This window comes from Lissotriton helveticus, chromosome 6, assembly GCF_964261635.1.
Source record: "Lissotriton helveticus chromosome 6, aLisHel1.1, whole genome shotgun sequence".
Classification (NCBI taxonomy): domain Eukaryota; kingdom Metazoa; phylum Chordata; class Amphibia; order Caudata; family Salamandridae; genus Lissotriton; species Lissotriton helveticus.
In genome coordinates, this window is record NC_136067.1 from 578806764 (window position 1) to 578829055 (window position 22292).

A 22292-nucleotide genomic window follows, 5' to 3' on the forward strand; every position below is an offset into this window, starting at 1 on the left:
TGCTCATTTCAAGGTACGAGGCAAGGAGCAGAGGTTATCTAAATGTGTAACTCCTGTTTCCTGACTGAAGGAAGGGTCCCTATTAGGTGTATACCACTGCCAACTAGAGACCCTCATTTCTAACAAAAGCACTTTGAGAGAGCCATTTTGAAGAGGCAGGACTTGACTATGGTACAGAGGTCTGATTCTTCAGACTTTCAGAAGTCATCTTCTATGCTGATATTTGTATTGTGGAAAGACTTGAGCTGTGCTTATGCCTGGAAGGTGTCCTAGTACAAGGCCTGACTGGTCTGTGGATTAATATTGTAATGAATGGGTGAGTGTCAAAGAAGATTATACCATTGAGGGCCCTGAGATGATACCAATGGGATGGTTTTAACTTATCTATTGAATCTCATGGCATCAGCGTTGTAGGTGCAGCAGAAAATGACATAGGGTACAGCTTTAGACTTACATTTCCTTCAATTAGTGAAATTGTTGTGCTGATGAAAAGGAATTTGAAGGTTGTTGACCACAAGAAGTTGGTCATTTTGTAGGTCCTGAAAGCCTTTGTTAGGTACCCAAGGCTGCAACCATTCAACTTGGTGCACACTATGTATGGAGTCTCAAACTGTGTATCTAATTGATAGTGATGCATTGGAAGATTTCCGTATAGATACAATGCAGCAGTAGAGCGCGAGTATTAACTGGACCATATGTTTTGGAACCTTTTGAGTTTCTTAGTTGGAAGCTTTAATGTAGAACTTGTTGCAGTAATCCAAGCTAAAAATTGCCTCTTCAAGGATCAGAGCAATTTTGTTGAACGTTTATAAGAATGGCAGGACTTGTTGTAGTAGACAAAACGGTAGATCTATTTGATGTGTTTTGCTTTTAGTATTGAGAGGTTGCAGCTAAACAGTAGGGTGTGGTTGGCAACCCAGCAGAGTCCGAGTCAAAAGTGGTGTTGGGCCAGCTGGATCAATAAGCATGATTTCTGTTTTGCCTCATCAAGTCAGAGTCACTTTTAGTCCTTCGTATTTGAATTACTTCCCATGGAGGAAGCATGGGAGGCCACTTGGGGCCTTCCCATGTGTCCGCCACAGATAGAGGCACATGTCATCTACATACATGTAGTACAAAATGTTTTAATTTTAGACTTCAGCTATGTAGAAAATTAGTACCAATGAGGAAGGACATTTTTTCTTTAAATTTCAAGTTAAATGTATTTGTGTGTTTTTGTTTTTAAGGAAGTTATAAATGTGCGTGAATTATATATATTAAACAGGTACATTCTGTCCTCTCCATTCTGAGAAAATTATAATATGTAGAAATACCTAATAGGTATGTTGATGAAAGCAATGCAGCTGTTATTGCTACCTAGTGGAGTGCGTGTTCTCAACGAATGCCAAACAACATATAATAATGTGAACCTGAGCAGGCATGTTGATATGGAACAATTATTGAATAAGTACATTGCTAAGTTAAAAAATGTGTGTAAAAGGATTTTAACTTGAACTGAAATAGGTTAATGATAGTGTACTGTTTATGCGTGCGCAGCGTGCCTGTGTCTGGCAAACTGAACATTTGCGTCTTCATTGTGTCATGTACCTTTAAGTTATTCTTTTGTAATCTATTTTAGGGTGAAAAGGGTGAAAAGGGAGGCACTGGAGCCCCAGGTTCGCCAGGAGAGAAAGTAAGAAATTAAGTTTAATTTTATCAATCATATTTTGTTCTTTATTTAATTTTGATACATTTGAATGTTCTGTTAATCCTCAAAAGACGGTTAAAATAAGCCTATCTATTGGTATAGCATAATTTACACAAGTTCAATAAATCAGATTGTATGGATTGTATAGATGTGTCATTTCTAATAACAATACTTACTTTGTAAGTTTCATGTTCGTTGACTTTTAGAAGGCAAAGAACGATTTTGGAGTATTCTTAAAGATGGGTTGTTGGAGAGGATGGGGAATCCTGTTATCTGGGAGAAGAGCCAGCTACTATCTGCTTACAAACTTCCTTTTGCAATGGCAATGATGCCTAATTCAGATGTCGTAACTTTGGATTTAGCTTAGTTTGTTGATCATGTGGCAGCAATCTTGATGCTGTGGGGAAATGGAATTACAGAGATATGTATTTTTCTGCGAACCGTAGTGATGGGTAATGCCAGGTATGTATCTCTGTACCACGTGCTATTGGCTTATTCATAATGAAAGGGGTGTATTGTGGTGTAGAAGACAATTGCACTTAATACTTTTTACTTTTGTACTAAATGGCATTTCAGTAGCACCGTGGCTGAAAAATGTGAAGTGAATTCTTTTTTTGTAACTTCAGCCCTCTAAATACAGTGAGCACGTCAATTATCTCTTAAATTCCATTATCCTTTAATCCGACATTCAAGCGACACTCCCCCTTTAGTTTAATTTGAATGAGAATCATTGCTCTCAAGTACAAAAGGCCTCACTGCTCAGTATCGGAATACTGTATGCTGATTGGCCTTTAGTTGGTCAGTATCTACCCGGGAGTGTCACACCTCCTCGCTGGCTCTTTTGCAGTCTCCATGTTATTTACCACTCTTTAGTTCAGAGTTTTATGTCAGAACGCCGAAAACCACTTGACACATTCATACCCCAGCTACGAAAATTATTTGAATAGCTGCACCTTTGACATGTGAGGCACTAACTGCACATCATATACAGGCATGCAACTTTGAAATGCGCAAATTGCCCCTTTACTACAGTGGAAGTTAGCGGATATAAAGTAGTGGAATCGCAATGTTTTCATCAAATAAACCCAATTTAATGCCGATTTCTATATTTGTAATTTATCTAACAGTTGTTTTGAAAAGAAAACGTGATTAATTGTTACTTTTTTAAGTATAATTGTTAGTCTAGTTGTGACAATTAATTAAATAGAACCCTCCAACTAAACCCTCCAACTACGTCTCAAGAAATTTGAGGCATATTATCAAGTGGCAGCGATAATTATCGCTGGCCGCTCTTAGCGCGAGTATAATTATCGCCGGCTATTGCTGGATTATATCGCAGAGATAGCGCGTTATTATCAACGACTATCTCTAAGCGATATCAAATACAGCGATAGCGGCAAAATGTGCGATTATCGCTGGGAAACCAGAGATAATCGCACAGTGATAGGTCAAATCCTTGTAGATAGGGCAGGGTGGTCTCATCCTTATAATCCACCACCCTTACGCTATAATGGCTTAGTAAGATTCAGAGCAGGAGTAATGAAACCTGTGATAAGCGTGGTTAGCGCTACTTTTATCGTCGCTGCACAGGTTAGCGAACAGATTGATAATTGGAGAAATTACTGTTAGTGACATTTTCCACGTTAATTCTGTCAGTTACGCCAACTTTGCATATCATTAAAGATGCAAAGCTGGGCGTTGAGGAAACGGGCGCAGAGGCATAGAAACACGTGCTAGCGTGTCCTTGCTGATAGTGCGATAAAATGATTGCTGCTTTTCACCTGAAAACGGACGCTAAAGCAGCGATAATTTTATCGCCGGCCTTGATAATATGCCCCTAAGTTGTTTACACTTGACCTCTTTTTAACATGTCCATCCGTTAACCTCCTTTGACATTCTTTGGAAGGGGCTGGGATTAGCGCTTTGATGAACCACGAGGGCATACTACCTGAGAAAATTCTGGCAGCAGTGGTTTAAAGCTCTTGTCCCTCTTCTATGTTTGTTGCCACTTTTCTGATAAAGGCAGCATGGAGGTATTAAAAATAATGCCTAGCTTTAAACATTTTGGGAAGTTAAAAATGGTAGGGGGCATTTCTACTGTGGGTGTAGGCACTTTAGATAAAACAAGTGTGAGAAGATGGTTCTGCTCACCTAATCCACCCAGATTTTTCACTTTTTGATCATCTGGTTTTCAAACTTTTTACTGTGGGAGAGCCACATAACCTGGGACTCACTCACGATAAACTCATGGTGAAGGAACTTCACATGTTTACCACCAGTGTCTGTCTTTTTAGACAAGGCTGCTGCAATGCAGCAAGGGTAAAAAGACTCCTGTTGTCTGCAACCTGGTAACTACGCACAGGTAGCCTGGCGCATAGGAGACTATGCAGGAATCGGTACTGACATGGGGTCAGCCTCATAATATTAGTGTACAGTCATAGGGAAAGACAGTGTGGTTTACTGTCTTGTCTGCGGGTTCACTCCATTGTACACCTATGGTGAGGACTGCCTTAGAGTGCAGTTTCGCTTTCCCTTGGCGTAGAGACACCAGAGTCATACCGATTTAGTGCATAACCTGTATGGGAAAATCAACTCTGCAAAGTCCACAAACATATCTGTACAGCTTTTTGGTTATTTAGGAATGTCATATTTCTCCGGCTCAGCTCAGGCTCAGTGCCCAGAAATTATGTCACCCTGCTGTGTCAAGTTAATTACATTTCTCTCCAGCAGCATGTACAAATACTTCCCCAAACAAAGGAAGCAATTAATTGCACTTCCCTCAGCTCCTGAGGAGGAAAGGGGTGGAGTAGAATATTCTGCATCAATTAACTAGTTGTCACACTGTGCCAAGAATGGCCTGCCCAAGCCCACTAAACAAAGGAGAGAGCCCAGACCTCTGGAACCAACCGAGGAGGGCGCTTCCTTTGAAGATTTGCTGGGAAAGGCCCAGGCAGTGATGCCAGCAAGAGGTAGAGCTGAGTTCTCCAGAGCAGATGTGGTAAGTGACTCCTGGGTGATGCCATTTTGAAATGTCCCAGCAGGCGGTGAAGGAAGGTTGGGATAGGTGTAGCGGTAATGTGGTACACCAGGAAAGTGTACATCATAGCAGTAGGGAATGCACACCTGTTTTTGTTGAAATCAATCATTTTGATTTAGTCAGTTTGCCTGCTCCTTGAAACAAGCACCTTGCCCAAATGGTGCTTAAAAGATAAGATACCAATATTTTGGGGCTACTCTTGCCCCAAGTCAAAGGCACCGCTTATTTAGCCTGTTGCTTTCATATTTCGAACCATTTTCTTCAATTTAAAAATAAATAAATAAACAAATGTGAATTATATGGTGACTATATAATTCACATTTGTTGATTTTTTTTATTTTTTATTTCACAACAAACTTTGTTTATTGTTAGGAGTTTGTATTTGCATATATGCCTCGTTATACCACTGCATTGTGGGAATTGGAGTGTTTTGGATTGGAGGGGAGGGTGTTTTCATTGTGAGTTGAGATCAGGTGGTTAACTAGGTTAACGGTAGAATGGGAGGAGTTAGAACACCAGGGTAGGGTTTACATTTCAAGGTAGAAAGGGAAGAGTAACACTACTATGAAAAAAATGAGGATTGCTAGTTTTTGGCAGGTATGTGAGGCAACAGTTGTAAAACAGTTTCAGTTAGATGTTAGTACTTGTAGTATAGGCGGGCTCCGCACGGCTTAGATCACACACACAAGAATAAAGTGAAAAAGAGAGGGTAGGTAGTATGTTTTTAGTAAGGTGATCGACTTTGGCAGAAACTTGGTGAGAAGAGAGAGGTTTGAGACTAGAAGTGCATTAGTGGCAAAAGGTGAGGGAAGCGTTTATAGGCAAGATGAATCTGAATGTGAGTTCACTGGCTGTGCAACGTGCATGAATTAAGGAAGGCACATATGAATGGGTGTTATTGGTAGAGTTATGTGCTTGTTTCAAGAAAGTTTGATGGTTTAGAATGACTGTTTGATAGTAATGGTTGTTGTCTTTTTTTAAAAGAATCTTGGGGAACTGTTTGAATTAATTAATTTTTAGTTCCATCAGATTTTTTGAAAAGTGTTGGTCACTTAATCAGGGTGGAGCTAATCGCACGTTGATAAAATATGTTGTACATACTTTTGAGCAATTATAATGGTTAAATACCAAATTTGTTTTTTACTGTTACTTGTAGTGACCCCTGACAAAGGGCCCCAGTAGCCCGAAATGCATTGGGTTTTTTAACCCTATCGCTGCTGCCGTCGGCCGTTGGACGTCGCGCGAGCCACCTCCCTGGTGCTGCGCACGTCCAACGGCCGACGCGGCCGCACCCGTTTCTTCGAACGTTCAGCACTGGCGCTGAACGTTCGAAGCAGTAAACGGGTTAATAAATGCTGCTTCTGGATAAACACATGCGTCTGTATGTGTTTTTGATCTAAGGTCCGGATGGATGCATCAATAACATGGGAAACGCTGGAAAATGGTGTTTTACCCTGTGTGTGGAATAAACTGGATGACTAGGACAAGATGGAGTACGAGAATGATTAGAAGGCGTAAAATTGAAGAAAATGGTTCGAAATATGAAAGCAACAGGCTATATAAGCTGTGCCTTTGAATTGGGGCAAGTGTAGCCCCAAAATATCGGTACACCAGGAAAGGCCAGAGGTGCATCCCTGCTGGAACTTCCTGCCCCCACATTAAAGGTATTGCGCAGGGGGGAGAGGTCTCTCTTAGTTGTGCTTTTCTGCTAGATACTGGATCTACAGAAAGCCACTATGGACAATTGGAAGGGAGAACCCCCTAATGGCCATCCAGACTAAGGATTCTGACTTTAATTTATCCCAGGACCAGTGGGGTTCTTCCCAGGACGAGGAAGCTGGTCCCATTACACCACCTGAGGACTAGTTGGGGGAAAGACTGGGCTTCTGCACCAAGGAGTAGAGAGGTCCAGAAGAAACCAAGGAGAAAGGCTGGCACAGAGAGCTAAGAAACCCAGGGCCATATTATCAAGAACTGGCGATAAAATTATAGCCGCTTTATCGGCCAGAAACTGCCGCTAAAGCGGCAATAATAGGCTTAATAATATGTCCTTGTGAATTCCCATACCAGCCCAGGTTCTGGTGTTAACCTGGGCTGCTATAGGAATTCACAAGGGCATATTATCAAGCGCATTATTGCCGCTTTAGCTGCAGTTTCCTGCCGATAACGCGGCGATAATTTTATCGCCTGTTCTTGATAATATGCGCCCCAGCTTTTTGAGGATTCCCCTGCTTTTAAAGTGAGTAGGTCTGCTGCAACTGCCCCTGGTGGCTAAAGCCCACTGCCTGGTTCACGATGATCATCAGAGATCATCAAAATAATCCCAAAGTGGTCAGACTTATGGCATTTTAAAGTTTGGTGACCTTTCTTTGCACAGAGCGTGTGGGCTCTGCAGGTGTCCACACTGGGTCAGTCCTGGACCTGGGGGTCACTGAGAGAAAGAGATACTGGTGACACATGGAACCAGGAGAGGGTGCACAGTGAATGTGTGGGGCCCCTCCTGACACTCCAGATGAGCCCAACCCCCAAGCTGATTTATGAATTAGGGGTCCCAGACCCCATCTCCAGGCCCTGGTGACCACACACACACAGGCAAGCGCTGTCCCGCTTTCCCCCACTCCATGAGAAGGGGTCCAGGACCACATCCTTGAGAAGAAGAGGCTGTCAGAGGAGTGCTACTGCACTCCCGCCCAATACTGCTGGCCTCCCCTGTTCCCAATGCCCATGTCTGGGGGAAGTGGGAGGCCACCATGCACATTGGTTCCTGCCTGCAGGAGCGGACAAGGCAGAAGGAATCTACTGGATCCTGCTGCAGGACAGAGGAGTGCTGTCTACATGGGGAGTCGGCAGGGACAGCCAGGGGTGGGCTCAATGGGCTCTCCGCCAATTAAAACAAAGTGTGGGGTGCCCTGGGACTGGGCACCCCTACAAAAAAGAAAGGGGGCCATGCAGTGAGATGCCGTGCAGCAAACATCAAAGGCAGTGCCTCTTTCCGAAGCAGTGGGAGAGCTGCTGATTTGATATGCACACACTTCTAGGAGCACCTCATAATATCCTGCAGGCCTGGCTGAGACTTGTGCATTTGACATGATTTTCCCACATTGGTTGCTCCAGGATGACGAGGTCACCACCTACAATGTTAAAAAAGTGCGGGGGAAGCTGCAGGAGCAGCGCTGCATTCCCCCCAAAAGGATTTGAGGAGTCCCCACCCAACTTAGGGTGGGCCTCACAAACACTAACCTCTTCAGGATTGGTTGTTTTTCTCAAGCACTCCCCAGGATGGAGCACGTGCTCTTCAACTGAGAGGTCTGTGCCCTCTATTGGTCAAGTCTATAGCTGTGTTTTTTGTGGCCTGAAGCTGGTTAGAAGCAATATACATATGGTGCACCCTCTAGGGGTGAAATGTTTGATTGCTTATGCTTGTGATCACAAGGCGATGCCCACTAGGGACTGAGTTTAACATTGCATTTTCAATTCTGCAGTATTTAAAAGTAACACACAGGCCTAGTGATGTTCAAATGGGTCAATGCTTTGTTGAGATAATAGTGTTGACAGTTACTCCTGATCAACGCACATGTGCTTTATTGCCAGTATTAAGTGCCCTCATTCATGGTCATATTTGTTTATCACATTTACTCCTAAGATGTTGATTTGTAGACGTGTGGTTTGGTGAACCTAACCGCTGTAGGCGGTCATAGATGATTACGCAATGTCCCTAAAAGATATTTTCATTAGCCTTATGTATTTTTTTTAATTATTGTGTAGTATTGAGTAATATGTGTGTGTAATAAATGTTATTTTCCTTTCCCAAAAGAACAAGCCTTGGAAATGCATTATGTCTCACATTTTGTGGAGTTAGAGCTATTGGCACTGTAAATGGTCATGTCTTTTATTATGTGTTATGGGGAGTATGTATGTGGTGAGTAGTGACATTTTGTGGTTTGAATTGGATTAGTTAGTTGTGAAAGTGTGTGGAATTGTGTGGTGCGGTGTGGATTTATTTAGTGGAATTAAGTGGCATGGTGTGCCGTGGTTTTATGCAGATAGTATCATGTGGTATTCAGTGTACTGGAATTATGTGGAGTGGGTTCGTGTGTAATGGAGTGTAAATATGTTGAATGGTATTTTGTGTTGTGGAGGTTAATTATGTAGTGTGCTGTTGAAATTTGTGGTATGATGTGGAATTTTGTAGTGTGAATAGTCATGGAACTATATGGCTAGCTTTGCACTTTTGGTGATAAAACAATCTAAATAGTTAGGAGTTTTTCTTTAGATCTGTGTCTTCGGTTTAAAAAAATAAATGAAATACTGACATGTGGACACATAAGTGAAGCTTTAATGAGGCTTCTTGTCATTATGTTTATGGGCAGGATGGTGTAGCTAAGAGTTAAGGCCCACTCGTGAGCTTGGTACTGTATTGGATCAATGTTGTGAAACAGAAAGCTCTTGCAGTAATTCTAAATTAAATGAAATATCTTGGCTAAAAATGGATCCATTTGTTAAGCGCCATAACACTATTAAACATAGAATTGCATTGTGATGAATGCTGGCGGTAGGGGACACGGGTAAAAAAGCATTGACAGGGCCAAGCTGCTCGCAAAGTAGTAATCATATTCTGGTATCACCCTGTGTTGTTAAACTTTATAAATAAACTATTGCGATGCAAAACAAAATGCTTGCTCAGCGAGCAACAGGTGAATGAGCAGATTTAAAAGGGCCATCCAACGGCAGCAACGGCAGCAAAACTTTTTCCTTTGATGGCACTTGTGTTGGGAGTTTGAACTTATTAGTGGCATCACTCACCGGATCACCTCTTTAAAGTACCCATAAAGGCACCTTGAGACATTGCGTTGAGTTTCTCAATATCCCCACTTGCGCAAAGTGTGAATGAATACAAGTAATACACCCACCTCGCCAATGGTGCAGGAGTTCCAAAGGTCAGGGAGATGCCACTTAGGAAACAATGTGGGAGAGCTGTGCTGCTTTACCCAGGTGGTTAACCTTTGCTAAAAATGTGCCCTATAGTGGATGTCTGCTAATTTCCGCGCCTCTTTTCAGAAGTGTAGTTTTAAAGTAATTTGTGAAAGATTCATGAAATGCCCGGCTCCATAAGTATTTTATCTTGTGACAAGCTGATGCCCCCTTTGCACACAAAAGCCTTGAATGGAAGGGATTGCTGTGACCGCCCAGACTTTCCAAATGACAGACCTTAGGCCGGGATGGGGGGTTGTTTAGTGGCTGTAACGTGTAAATATTGACGAGTTTAGCCTACTATAAAACTCCAAAATTAACAGATTATGTGTTGCAGGAATTGGGCCATGTGTAAAATTAAAGACAGCTGTTGTAAAGAAAGGGGGTGGGGTCTGCAATCCCATAAAATAGACCTTTGAAGGACCTTCCAGGAGTGCCCTGGAGACAGCTGCATGTTTTCATGTGTGCATTTGCAGTATGAAGGAGGTTTTGATATGTAGTTCATGGAGCTCAGAGGTGATCGATCACTCCACCGTGATTACCTTTTGCCCATTGTAGCTTAATGACTGTGTTAAAAGCAGACATAGGCTGCTCCATTGTTCTCTAATGTTAATGTGACAGGAAAATAATGTGTTTTTTGATAATGGGGACGGAGTATTGCTAAACAGTGTAGAGGGGTACTTTTCCTGCTCCAGTACTAGCTTGCCTTTGCTGGCTCCACTTAAGAGACTGTGCACTGTTCTGATATTACTTTTTTGGGGAAATGCCAAGTGCTTGGCTCCCTCTCTGCGGGTGTGGGTGTGAGGACAGAGTGATACAGACCCCTGAAAGGCAGGAGAAGTGCTGGACAGCAACCTGCACAATTTCTGTACGTAGGCGTGGCTCTTTAGACATCTGCCACTAGTGCGGTGCAGATACATGTGGGAGAGGAGGGGGCATTACAGCTGGAGCTGCCAAGGTTAGTGTCTTGGCATCAAATCAGCACTCAGTGATCCTGGCCAAATCACGTAATTTCCTGGTGGGTATAAAAAAGGAATGTGTCCTTGTACAATTTAATTTATGTAAGGTGTTCCATTATTTCACCATATAAAGAAGCAGAATTAAACATACAAACAAGGAGGAGAGAGATTGCAAGTGATGTGGTTTGTGGCGGATTGTGTTTTGGGAAGAAATGTTACTGTGTTCGAAGGGCTGCTTTGCAGGAAACTGAGCAGTAGAAGGAAGTTGAATGTGGACACATTTTGGCCAGCCAGCAGCACGCTCTCACCTGGTGCAAAGTGCTGCATTGTAGGAAGCTGAATGTGGATGCATTATATCGGCCAGCAGCACGCTCTCACCTAGTACAGACTGTCCATGGGCAGCAGCTTTACCCTTTAGAGCTTGCTCGCCACATTGCTGTTCCCTGCGGTGGTCCCTCTGCCGTACTTCTCCATCTAGCACCTCCCACACAGCAGCTGTGTTGTAGGGAGCTGAGCAGGAAGCTGAATGTGGATGCATCATGGCAGCCAGCCACACGATCTCATCTGGTGCAGAGCGTCCGAGGGCAGCAGCGTTGCCCCGAAGAGCTCACCCATATTCAATCAATCAATCATATTGCATTTCACTGCTGTGTTCCCTCTGCCCACCCTCTTCATCTAACACTGCACAAACAGCTGCAGTGGTGTAGGGATTTGAGTGGGAAGCTGAATGTGGATGCATCATGTTGACCAGCAGCACGCTGTGCAAAGTGCCTGTGAGAAGTTGCGTTGCCCTGAAGAGCTCTCCTACATTGTAGTTCCCTGCAGTGGTGCCTCTGACCACCTTCTCTGTCTAGCACAGTCCAAACAACTGCTGTGTTGGAGGGAGCGGAGCAGGAATCTGAATGTTAACGCATTATGGTGGCCAGCAGCATGCTCTCACCTGATGCAGAATGTCCGCAGCCAGCTGCGTTGCCCAGAAGAACTTGCCCATATTGTAGTTCTTTGGGTTGTCCCTCTGCACGCCCTTTCCATCTAGCACTGCCCAAACAGCTGCAGTGCAAAATGAAAATGGCATGCAGCGCTGCTTACAAAACACATATATTTTTGTTAAAAAATAGTTGGGCAAGCTGTGTATAAAAAAATGAAGGCGCGTGGCTGCTTGAAAAACACATATAATATTTTAAAAAACAGTTGGGCAAGTGTGCATACCGCAAGAAAGGTGCATGGCCAACATTGTTAAAAATGTAGCTTAGAAAAAATTTAAAGTGATAACATGTAGATGCAGAGGAGCTGGGAGGGAGCGACTTTACAAGATAAAGAGTGATGTTCATTGTCGGGTGCCACGGTGAGCCAGGAAAACGTATGAACTCAGCTTCGTGGAAGCGGGACAGCGTGTTGTGCCTGCAACAGCAGCTAGGAGAAAGTCATTAAGAAAATAGTGCTCACAAAGTGTAAATAACACATACTGGGTACCAACACATGTAACAGGGCCAGTCCTTATAGGAGGTTACGACAGGAGAAAAGGCGGTACTAAGAAGGGACTACTAAACAATTTGACCAATGGAATTTTTTATTTAAAAGATAGTCAAAGGAGCCAATAAAATACATTAGCGGAAAATGGGTGGAGCTTAAAGCCCATATCCAGAATACATGTCGTGATGAGACAGCGCAAACACTGCCTAGGTGAGCCTGAAAAAGCACAGACTGGACAATCATTCATTGAGTGTTATTATTATGTGCCTGCGAATTATGATTAACAGCCCACACCACCTTCCTTGAGTAGGCCTTGGATTGTTCAGCCTCACTACCCTAAGAGAGTCCAGAGCTACAATGAGGTGTTTGGTTCCTTGTGGAGGACAAATGTGGATTCATTAGTTCTGCAGGCCATATAACTAATTGCCCGTTTTCTTACAACAAGGTTTTACAATTTGTATGGCTAATCAAACACATTTGAAACACAAATTGCTCGCATATTTTGTTTCACAAATAGTCATGGAAATAGTGAATTTGTATCAAGCATCAATGTATAATACCTCAGCAAAAATACACAGAATTATTAACATTTTAATATCACTTGTTATGATATATATTTTACTTAAATGTAAGGACATTCTCCATATTTCTTCTGGACACATGAATAAAGTAGTTTCAGTCCGATCATATATACTGCGGTATAGAGTCAAAATATCGAGTTTTTATTATCGAGTAGACATAATATCGAGTAAAAAATATAGAATGGACATAATATCGACTAGACATAATATAGACTACCAAAATATCGACTTGAAAATTTTAATATCGAATAAAATGGACATAATATCGAATCAAAAATATAGAATGGACATAATATCGACTAGACATAATATAGACAACAAAAATATCGAATTTTAGGTAAGTTAATATTATTATTTTTTTGTGTAATATAATTCTGTAGCGGGTTGTGGATTTATAGGGGAATAGGGTGGGAAGTAATTTAATTATAATTAATTAAATATGTTATTTAATTTTTTGTTATTTATTTAGAATTAATTGTTAATTAATTATTAATTGGTAATTAATTAAAATATAATTGGTAATAAATTTTAATTGATTAATTGATAAATATTTTAATTTTAGTAATTTATTTTCTGTAGCGGGTTGTGGGTTTATAGGGGAATAGGGTGGGAAGTAATTTAATTATAATTAATTAAATATGTTAATTAATTAATTGGTATTTATTTTGAAATAATTGTTAATTAATTTTTAATTGATAAATAATTAATTCTTAATTGATAATTAATTTTAATTAATTGTTTAATTGACAATTATGTGAATAATAATATTTTATTTTCTGTAGTGGGTTGTGGGTTTATAGTGGAATAGGGTGGGTAGTAATTTAATTTTAATTAATTAAATATGTTAATTAATTAATTGATTGGTATTTATTTTGAATAAATTGTCAATGAATTGTTAATTGGTAAATAATTAATTGTTGATGATTAATTAATAATTATGTGAATAATATTATTTTATTTGTAGTAGCGGGTTGTGGGTTTATAGGGGAATAGGGTTGGAAGTAATTTAATAAAATGTATTAAACATGATAATTAATTAATTGGTATTTATTTTAAATACATTGTGAAATAATTTGTTATTGGTAATTAATTAATTCTTAATTGGTAATTAAAATGTATTAATTGATTAATTTATAACTATGTGACTTAGATTGATTTCTTTTCACTAGAGTGGGGATATTAAAATTTACCCCAATGCTATCCAACGCTTTCCTTACTGTTGCACTCTCTAGAGTGGGAATAGTAATTTTTACCCCAACGCTATCCAACGCTTTCCCTACTGTTACACTCGCTGGAGTTGGAATAGTCATTTTTACCCCTACGCTATCCAACACTTTCCCTACTGTTGCACTCTCTGGAGTGGGAATAGTAATTTTTACCCCTACGCTATCCAACGCTTTCCCTACTGTTGCACTCGCTGGAGTTGGAATAGTAATTTTTATCCCTACGCTATCCAATGCTTTCCCTACTGTTGCACTCTCTGGAGTGGGAATAGTAATTTTTACCCCTACGCTATCCAACGCTTTCCCAACTGTTGCACTCGCTGGAGTTGGAATAGTAATTTTTACCCCTACGCCATCCAATGCTTTCCCTACTGTTGCACTCTCTGGAGTGGGAATAGTAATTTTTACCCCTACGCTATCCAACGTTTTCCCTACTGTTGCACTCGCTGGAGTGGGAATAGTAATTTTTACCCCTACGCTATCCAGCGCTTTCTCTACTGTTGCACTCGCTGGAGTTGGAATAGTAATTTTTACCCCTATGCTATCCAATGCTTTCCCTACTGTTGCACTCTTTGGAGTGGGAATAGTAATTTTAACCCCTACGCTATCCAACGCTTTCCCTACTGTTGCACTCGTTGGAGTGGGAATAGTAATTTTTACCCCTGCGCTATCCAACGCTTTCCCTACTGTTGCACTCGCTGGAGTTGGAATAGTAAATTTCACCCCTACGCTATCCAACGCTTTCCCTACTGTCGCACTCTTTGGAGTGGGAATAGTAATTTTTACCCCTACGCTATCCAACGCTTTCTCTACTGTTGCACTCTCTGGAGTGGGAATAGTAATTTTCACCCCTACGCTATCCAACGCTTTCCCTACTGTCGCACTCTTTGGAGTGGGAATAGTAATTTTTACCCCTGCGCTATCCAATGCTTTCCCTACTGTTGCACTCGCTGGAGTTGGAATAGTATTTTTACCCCTACGCTATCCAACGCTTTCCCTACTGTTGCACTCACTGGAGCTGGAATAGTATATTTATGTATTTTACGTTTATTTAAGTATTTTAAGTATGTTTAAATTAGTTATATTTATTATTATGGTACTTTTAAATTACTTTTAAGATATTTAAAAAAATCGATATTTTGACTGTCTATATTTTTTCCTATCGATATTTTGGAGTCAATATTTTTGTACTTACCTGTTTGTAGATAGGAAGTCGATACTCTGGCATTCTATATTTTTACCTCGATATTTTGACTGTCGATATTTTGACTGTCGATATTCTGTCAGTGATCCGATGCCTGTCAAAATTTCCCAAGATGTACAAAATACTGCAGTGTACTACTAAATTTAGAAAGCGCACTGTCACCTGTAAGAACATGCTTGTGATTTTGCGGTGTCTGTCAGGGAACCAACAAACTATATTAGAGAGCAATATTGTCAAGCGAGGCAAGGAATTACTAGGTGCTATTTACCAGTTCAAGGGGCGCACCCATGGATTTCCCTCAAGATGCTTATTTTGTCCCAGTTAATAATTTGATTGTGATTGCCCTCACCTGGATAATTCTTGCTTATTTAAAATGCATTGGCTAACCATAACAAATCCCTCATTTAAGTACTGTGATAAAATGTAATCTTTATTGGGTGGATGGGTAGGCCACCCACAAGTAATACATTTTTAACCTGTTAGGTCTAGTCAAACGTTTAAATAACTTAAACCTGAGCTCAACCCTTGATGGCTGTTACAAGAACAGGCAGGCATATTTTAATGAAAATGTGTAAAGCATTTAAAAGTACCAAAACAGTTTAAACGTCAAAGACACAAGACAGTAAACACACCACTCTAATTTATTAAAATTGAGAAAGTTTTAATAAGCAAAATGACACTAAAATGATAAAAAAGTAAAGCACCATTTACAGTCAATGGTCGTGGTTGACTGGGATGGGACTAAGGTGCAATTTTAGCATTACCTTAATGGAGCCTGGGTCAAATACTCCAAGTGAATTGGTCCCAACAAAGTCCTGGATGTAAAAAAGTTTTTTTTAAGTTTCTAAACGTTCTTCTGGTACCCTGACACCCACATGAGCACACTACTAGGATCCCCAGGACTTCATGGGAATCAATTAAAATTGCACAGTGTGTCAGGCATAGGCAAACAGCAGGGTCCAGTTCCTACTGTTCAATTGGCCACATCAGGAAAAAGGATTCTTGTAGCTTATAGTGACCCTATAGTCACACACAAGGTCAGCCAACTGACCCTTGGAGCGCACTTCTCTGTCCTGCATACAAGTGTTAGCCTTCCCAGCCCTTCAGGTCTCCTCTCAGGACTCAACAACAGGTGCAGTCCTTCTTCAATTCTTCCACAGGACCAGAAAGTGTACAGTGGAGCAGCTCTGAGGTGCCACGCGTATGCCTAACACTAGCTAGTGGGAGACTGTGACTCCTGGGCACTCCCGGACCCTTTGGGTAAACATTCTCTGGAGCAAAGCTCCATACTTTTTCAGCAGTGTCTGTTTGCTTTACCCTGAACAGTTCCAAATTGACATGTGCCAGAGCAATGCCAAGATGGCTGAAGTGTTCAGCCACACTAAACATGGGTTCTAAAAGCTAGTAATGTAGAGGGGAATGGACTATGAAAATCACCAGTGTCTCTCCCAAATTAATACTCAAATGTAATTTGAAGGAGGCCCTGTACCCATAGCAAACCAGGAGGAAGACGTCTGGTTGGACAACAGCAGGGTCTTTCAACAAAGAGACAGGGTTTACAGAAGTATTGTCCTGGTATCCTGTTTACTCCTTTTCAAGTGTCCCGTAGTGTTCCATTCAGCTGAAACAGACCGATCAGGCAGGAATTGACATGTGTATCAACAGGATTGCAGTCCCTCACCCTTCTGCTGACCTCAAAGGAGTGTTCCCTGCCAATTCAGGTTGACTTGTCAATTACAGTGACCTGTTGTGTAGCTCCTTTGAAATGTTTCACACCTCTTTCACACTTTATTCAGGTCCGTACAGGCTGGGAGATGCTGGTGAGTTAATGTAAATTAGCCTACAGTAATTTTGGGTAGGGAAAAGGTAACATTATAAAAGTTACTGTTTCTTAATATTTACTAAAAATCTGACTTCACCATTGTATTGGATTGTAATCTAACAAAAATAGTTGTTTAATTATTTGTTCTAGCTGGTCCCATTCCCAAGATACAATATTAGTTTTTACATAAAATATATAGGCCTTGCACAGTGAAAACACAATTTAAAGCCATTTTACTGTTGGGACATATTACCATTATTTGTTACATATCCCACTTTCAAATACCATGAACCCCACCTCCTGGGCTACAAGCCCTCTGTAGGGGGGACTTGCTAATAACGGTTTTCCCCCTTCAATAAGGGTTATTTAGATAGGTCACACTGCATGTTTAAACTGCAGTAGTCTGTCTACAATGGTAGGCCTGAAGTCACGTTTTTCTTGTCACACTAGCAAATGGCACAACATGCGCCTCAGTCCACAGGTGAATATAACTTTCCACACCATGGTTATAATTTCTACATCATTTGCTGTGGCCTTATAGGAGAATTGAAGACAACAAGGAGGGATTACTAAATTTCTCCAGGTTTTATCAGTCAGAGCACATACACAAGGTACTGGGCGGCAGTTCTCCAGCGTGCAGAGTCTAAAAACCAGCAATAAAATTCAGCAAAAGGGGGTGGCCAGGCAAAAGGGGGCACTTTCTCACAAGTCTATTTATGTGTTATACAGTATAATTTTTGTCAGTTAGAGTAATGTTAACAAGATGTGTCCGTAATTTCTGTAACTTAGCAGTAACCTAAGCTTGTACAATCATGCTTCTATAAAGATACTGTTTATTGCTCAAAAAGTCTGTGCAAAAGACACTATAGTAGATATTAAATATCATTTCAAAACATCACTGGTGTTAAGATATTCTAACTATGTGAAATCAAAGCCCCACAAGCCCCAGGCCTTTTCACATTAACACAATGTAGCTCTAAACTTGTCCCTCAATGTGATTGTTCATCTAGTCAATATAGCTTATGATAGAGAAGCTGTCACCAGCTCTCTTGAGTTTCTCGATGCCAGGTGTGAGCAGCTCATTCAATCTTTGGTTTTGCCTTGCATTCTGGGCATTTTGTCCTGTTTGTCCCATTAAAAAATTAGCGCCCCATTGCCAAAATGCTGAGCGAAAACCTGGGGCTGTATTACATAAATGCCCTGAGGGCGCAACTGGCGTTTGCTCCTGCTTTGCACGTCCCCAGGGTATTTTGGTATTACAGAAGGGGCCGCAGATGCTTGTGCGGCCCCTTTTGTAATTCGTATAGCGCTGGTGCACATAAAGTGCCAGGCTATCCACAGGGGGCATTCCCTCATTTGCATGGGGGTGTGCCCAGTGCAAATCGTGAAAATGGACCCCAGGTGTAATATGGCTGCTGGACCGCATGAGCAACTCATGCATGGACCTGAGAAACTTGGAGCGCTGTATCGGGTTGCTTGAAACTGTTATGCCTTGCCCTTTCCTTTCCCCAATTCCATCGTAAGCACAGATAGATATAACCTGATGCGATCAGGTATCTCCCAATAAACGTCTGCCCTTTTCCATCAACTTTGTATCCGAAAATATTCATGCTTTTGCCAATAAAAAAATGACCGACGAGCTGCATGCAATTTTAATGCTGGCTTTATTGCAGTCTGCTCTGAGCACTTCGTTTGCACGTTTCTGCTAACAGATGAGCCTGTCACCATTTTAATTCCACCTATTATTATGTTTGCCCATTTCACTCAACTTGGCTGACAGTCGTCTTTGTTGTCCTTGTGGTTTAAGGGAACATAATCCTCCTCTAATCCCCAGATGATTCATTTAGATGCTTACAATTTAGCGTCCACATTTCCTGCCACTCGCTCTTTTAAACACTACACCATGCTTCAGATTTTTTTTTATGTACCTCACATAAATCAAGCGGCTTTTGATTGGAACTCTAACTTCTTGCAGTTATCGCTTCTTCAAACTTTTTAATAAAATGCCATTGAAGGCACCTGAATTCTTTCAATAATTCTTTGCTTTAATTAACTCCAAAAGGATAATAATAACACCCAGTTAGAACTTCTCTTTTCTCAAAGTACACTGTAAATGCAATGCTTTCACACTCGTGCCGTTAAGTATAGTTCAGATAACGTGTTACAAGTCCACTAACGTCTTAATTCACGCTATGGCACTTTAATCTGCTTTCTTATGGGCTGATTTTGATCATCGAATCCAGTACTTCACGGGGCATTTTAAAATGTGCGTTCTGTTATTCTTATGATTCAATCAGGTTTCGATGGGCCAATAGTTCATGTAGTTTCTTAAATAAACGTTCCGACTTTATCAGTGTGTTTCCTGTGGTCTGCGCCTGCCTTGTTAAGCCAGAATGACTTTATTTCCTTCCCTGCTGAGCCATCAGGAGGATTACATTAAATCTGTTACAGTATGTTTTTAATTTAGTACATATTTACTTTGCAGAAATTCGGCGTTTGCGAATGCAATTTTGCCAAATCGTATGTATTAAGGCAAAATAAGGAATCGCAAAATTTGCGATTCCTTACTTCGCGATTGCATTTAAGTAATCACAAATTTTGCGATTCCTTAAATGCAATGTAAGAAGCACCCAAGTTGTGCGATTTCTCATTAAGAAATCGCAAGTTACCACCAACTTGAAGTTGGTGGTAAATTTTGATTTCTTTCACAAATGCACTTTTTGGCATTTGTAAAGGTGCCATGTTGCACACATACATGCCCTTAGTGTGCTCCATATGCGCACACATGTAAATTTCAGGGGTACATCAGGGTGTCCTTATGACACCCTTGCACCCTTGAAATTATTCTCAATTTGCGATTCTCAAATTGCGAATCGCAAATTGAGAATAACTTCCCATTCATTCCTATGGGCCTTCTGACCCATAGAAATGAATGGGAAAGTATTCCTTAATTGTGTTTCGCAATTTGCTAAACGCAATTAAGGAATATTAAGAAATCGCTAAACAATTGTGATTTTTTTACATACATCCCTATTTGCAATTCTCAAATAGCGATTTCTAAATAATCGCTATTTGAGAATCGCAAATCAGGATGTTGATATATATGGCCCCCCAACATGGGGAGACGGAGGGAACAGAGGACCATGGAGGAGAAGGAGATGAGGGAACAGGTCAGAGTGGGGACAGCCGGAAATAGTAAGAAGTCAGAATGGGCTACAGTTATGCCCAGAAGAGAGATGAGAGCAAGTGGACACAAGCACCCAAATTCAGGTGGGGCGTGGGGCATTGAGACAAATGCAGTTTGAAGAGATGAGTCTTTAGCTAGTGGTGAATTGTCTGTAGGGTAGATTTGGTCTTGATTCGAGCTTGAAGAGACTTCCAAATGTGAGAGAAGGTTTTATGGTATTGAGGGGATTTCTAGGAAAATTATGTTTTTGCTCCTGAGTTTTCTCATGTTGTTGGATAACTTGAGGGATTAGCCAGAGAGGGAGGAGATGTTTGAGTGAATTGCTTTGTAGGTCGGATAGTCAGATAGCCAAGTTAAATTGTATTCTGGCCTCAATGGAAAACCAGTGTAACTCAACCAGAATTGGCCATGAAACTGAATTTCTTTGACGAGAGAAGTCTAGCTGGGCTTGTAAAAAAGATTTGAGAGGCAGATTAGGAGATGCCTGCAAAAAACAGCATTGGAAAGTCCAGTTGTGAAAGTATTAGGACACGAGCCACTGCTTTCAGGTGAACAAGTGGTAGAAGAAGCTATTTAGTTTTTAAGTGAAAGTTAGTCACTTTGGCCACTTTGTTTTATATGAAGGATCCTAAATGATTCCGAGGGACGAGACAGTGGATGAAAGAGAGGGAGAGAATTTTGCAATGTTTAGTTGCTTCAGCAAATCAGGATCTTTTTGAATTTAAGAGAGAACAGAACCAACTCATTTGTCACAAAACATAGGAACAACAGCACACAAAACATACTCTCAGGCAGGGCCGGACTGGCTACCGCGCAGTTTTGAATGCTGCTGAGTTGGGGGTTAATTTCGTTGATGGCGACCTGCGTGTACTAAACGAAATTCGTTTTGATTTCATTATTTCGAAGTACACGCAGGTCTTCATGTACAAAATCAGCCCCAACTGCATTAAAATCTTCCAGCAGCTCGGCAGCATTCCAAACTGCCCGGTAGCCAGTCCGGCCCTGCTCTCAGGCAATATTATTAACATAACATTATAAGAATACCCTTTTAAAAATGTGGAGATACTACAATTCGTACTTACATTCTCAGGATTCAGAGAAATGTTAATTTTTTGAAAAATCCTACAACTCCATGGGGATTCTTGGATTTATGAGTCATATTGTTCAGAATAACAATTCTACACGGCAAAAAGAGGAAGTGAGCTTTTTATTTGAATTCTACATTTTAAAGCTTGCATCTTGGATTATAGTAGGAGAGCATAACACAAGCCACACCTACCTCCCACAATTAACCTGGCCCAAGAGAAACATAATACATTGGTGCAGAAAATCCACTTCCCGGATATGTAGAGCCCTGCTACCCTGCACTGTTGTTTTTTTGTTATGTTCACCTGTCTCCACACCCCCTGCCAATCAGGTTCAACAATAATGCAAGCCCACTGAAGATACTCCTCGTTTACTGGTCTGGTGTGAGGGTCATCAAAAGTGCATCCCTCTTTGACCAAAAGTGGCTATGCCAGCTATAGCTAGTATATGAGAGACTGAGTGTGGTGACAGTGCAAATATGTGAAGATACTAGTCATTTGTAATTGTGCGCCTGTGGAAGCATTGCCCTCCCATGTAAAATCTATGTACGTTTTCTCTAAGAGGGTCCTTTAAACTCCATCACATTTGAGACACAAACATGCATGTGTATATGTTGTACCTGTATGTTGGATGTGAAGTCGTTAGTATAACTGGCTGTATACATGGCAAAGTCCACTGGACTTCGCATGTGTGCACCCTTCAAAATGGTGACAGGCGTTGTGTTATGGCTGCTTAGGACTCATCATTGATGAGGAAGCCTGCATGTTTGCATTACTTTTCTCTTGGCCCAAGCTAATGGTTTCTGTGAGTGCGTGAATTGTCCCTTTAGCTGTTATAGCTGCTCCTTAGCATCTGGCATTGTGTTAGCAGAACTTCCCCAGGGTCCAAGCTGAGCAGACAGTGTATCATGACCACTGTAGGCACTCTTCACTGCCAATGGTAATGTTTGCATTTAATAATATTTGCTTTAGCTCTAATGTTTACCCAAAGGGGATTTCTCAGCATTTAACACTGGAAGGAGCAAAAACAGTAGGAAAAGTTATGATCAAACAGTTTGTAATG

At 41.1% G+C, this 22292-nt stretch overlaps 1 protein-coding gene across 2 annotated transcripts in view; it reads left to right on the forward strand.

The window, feature by feature from the left end:
• Positions 1-22292, forward strand: part of COL19A1 (collagen type XIX alpha 1 chain) — a 2464374-nt gene that overhangs the window by 740435 nt on the left and 1701647 nt on the right. For both annotated transcript variants that reach the window (XM_078648013.1, XM_078648014.1), the window contains exon 10: positions 1619-1672. In XM_078648013.1, coding sequence (XP_078504139.1) covers positions 1619-1672 — 54 coding nt within the window. The remainder of the gene's footprint in view (positions 1-1618; positions 1673-22292) is intronic.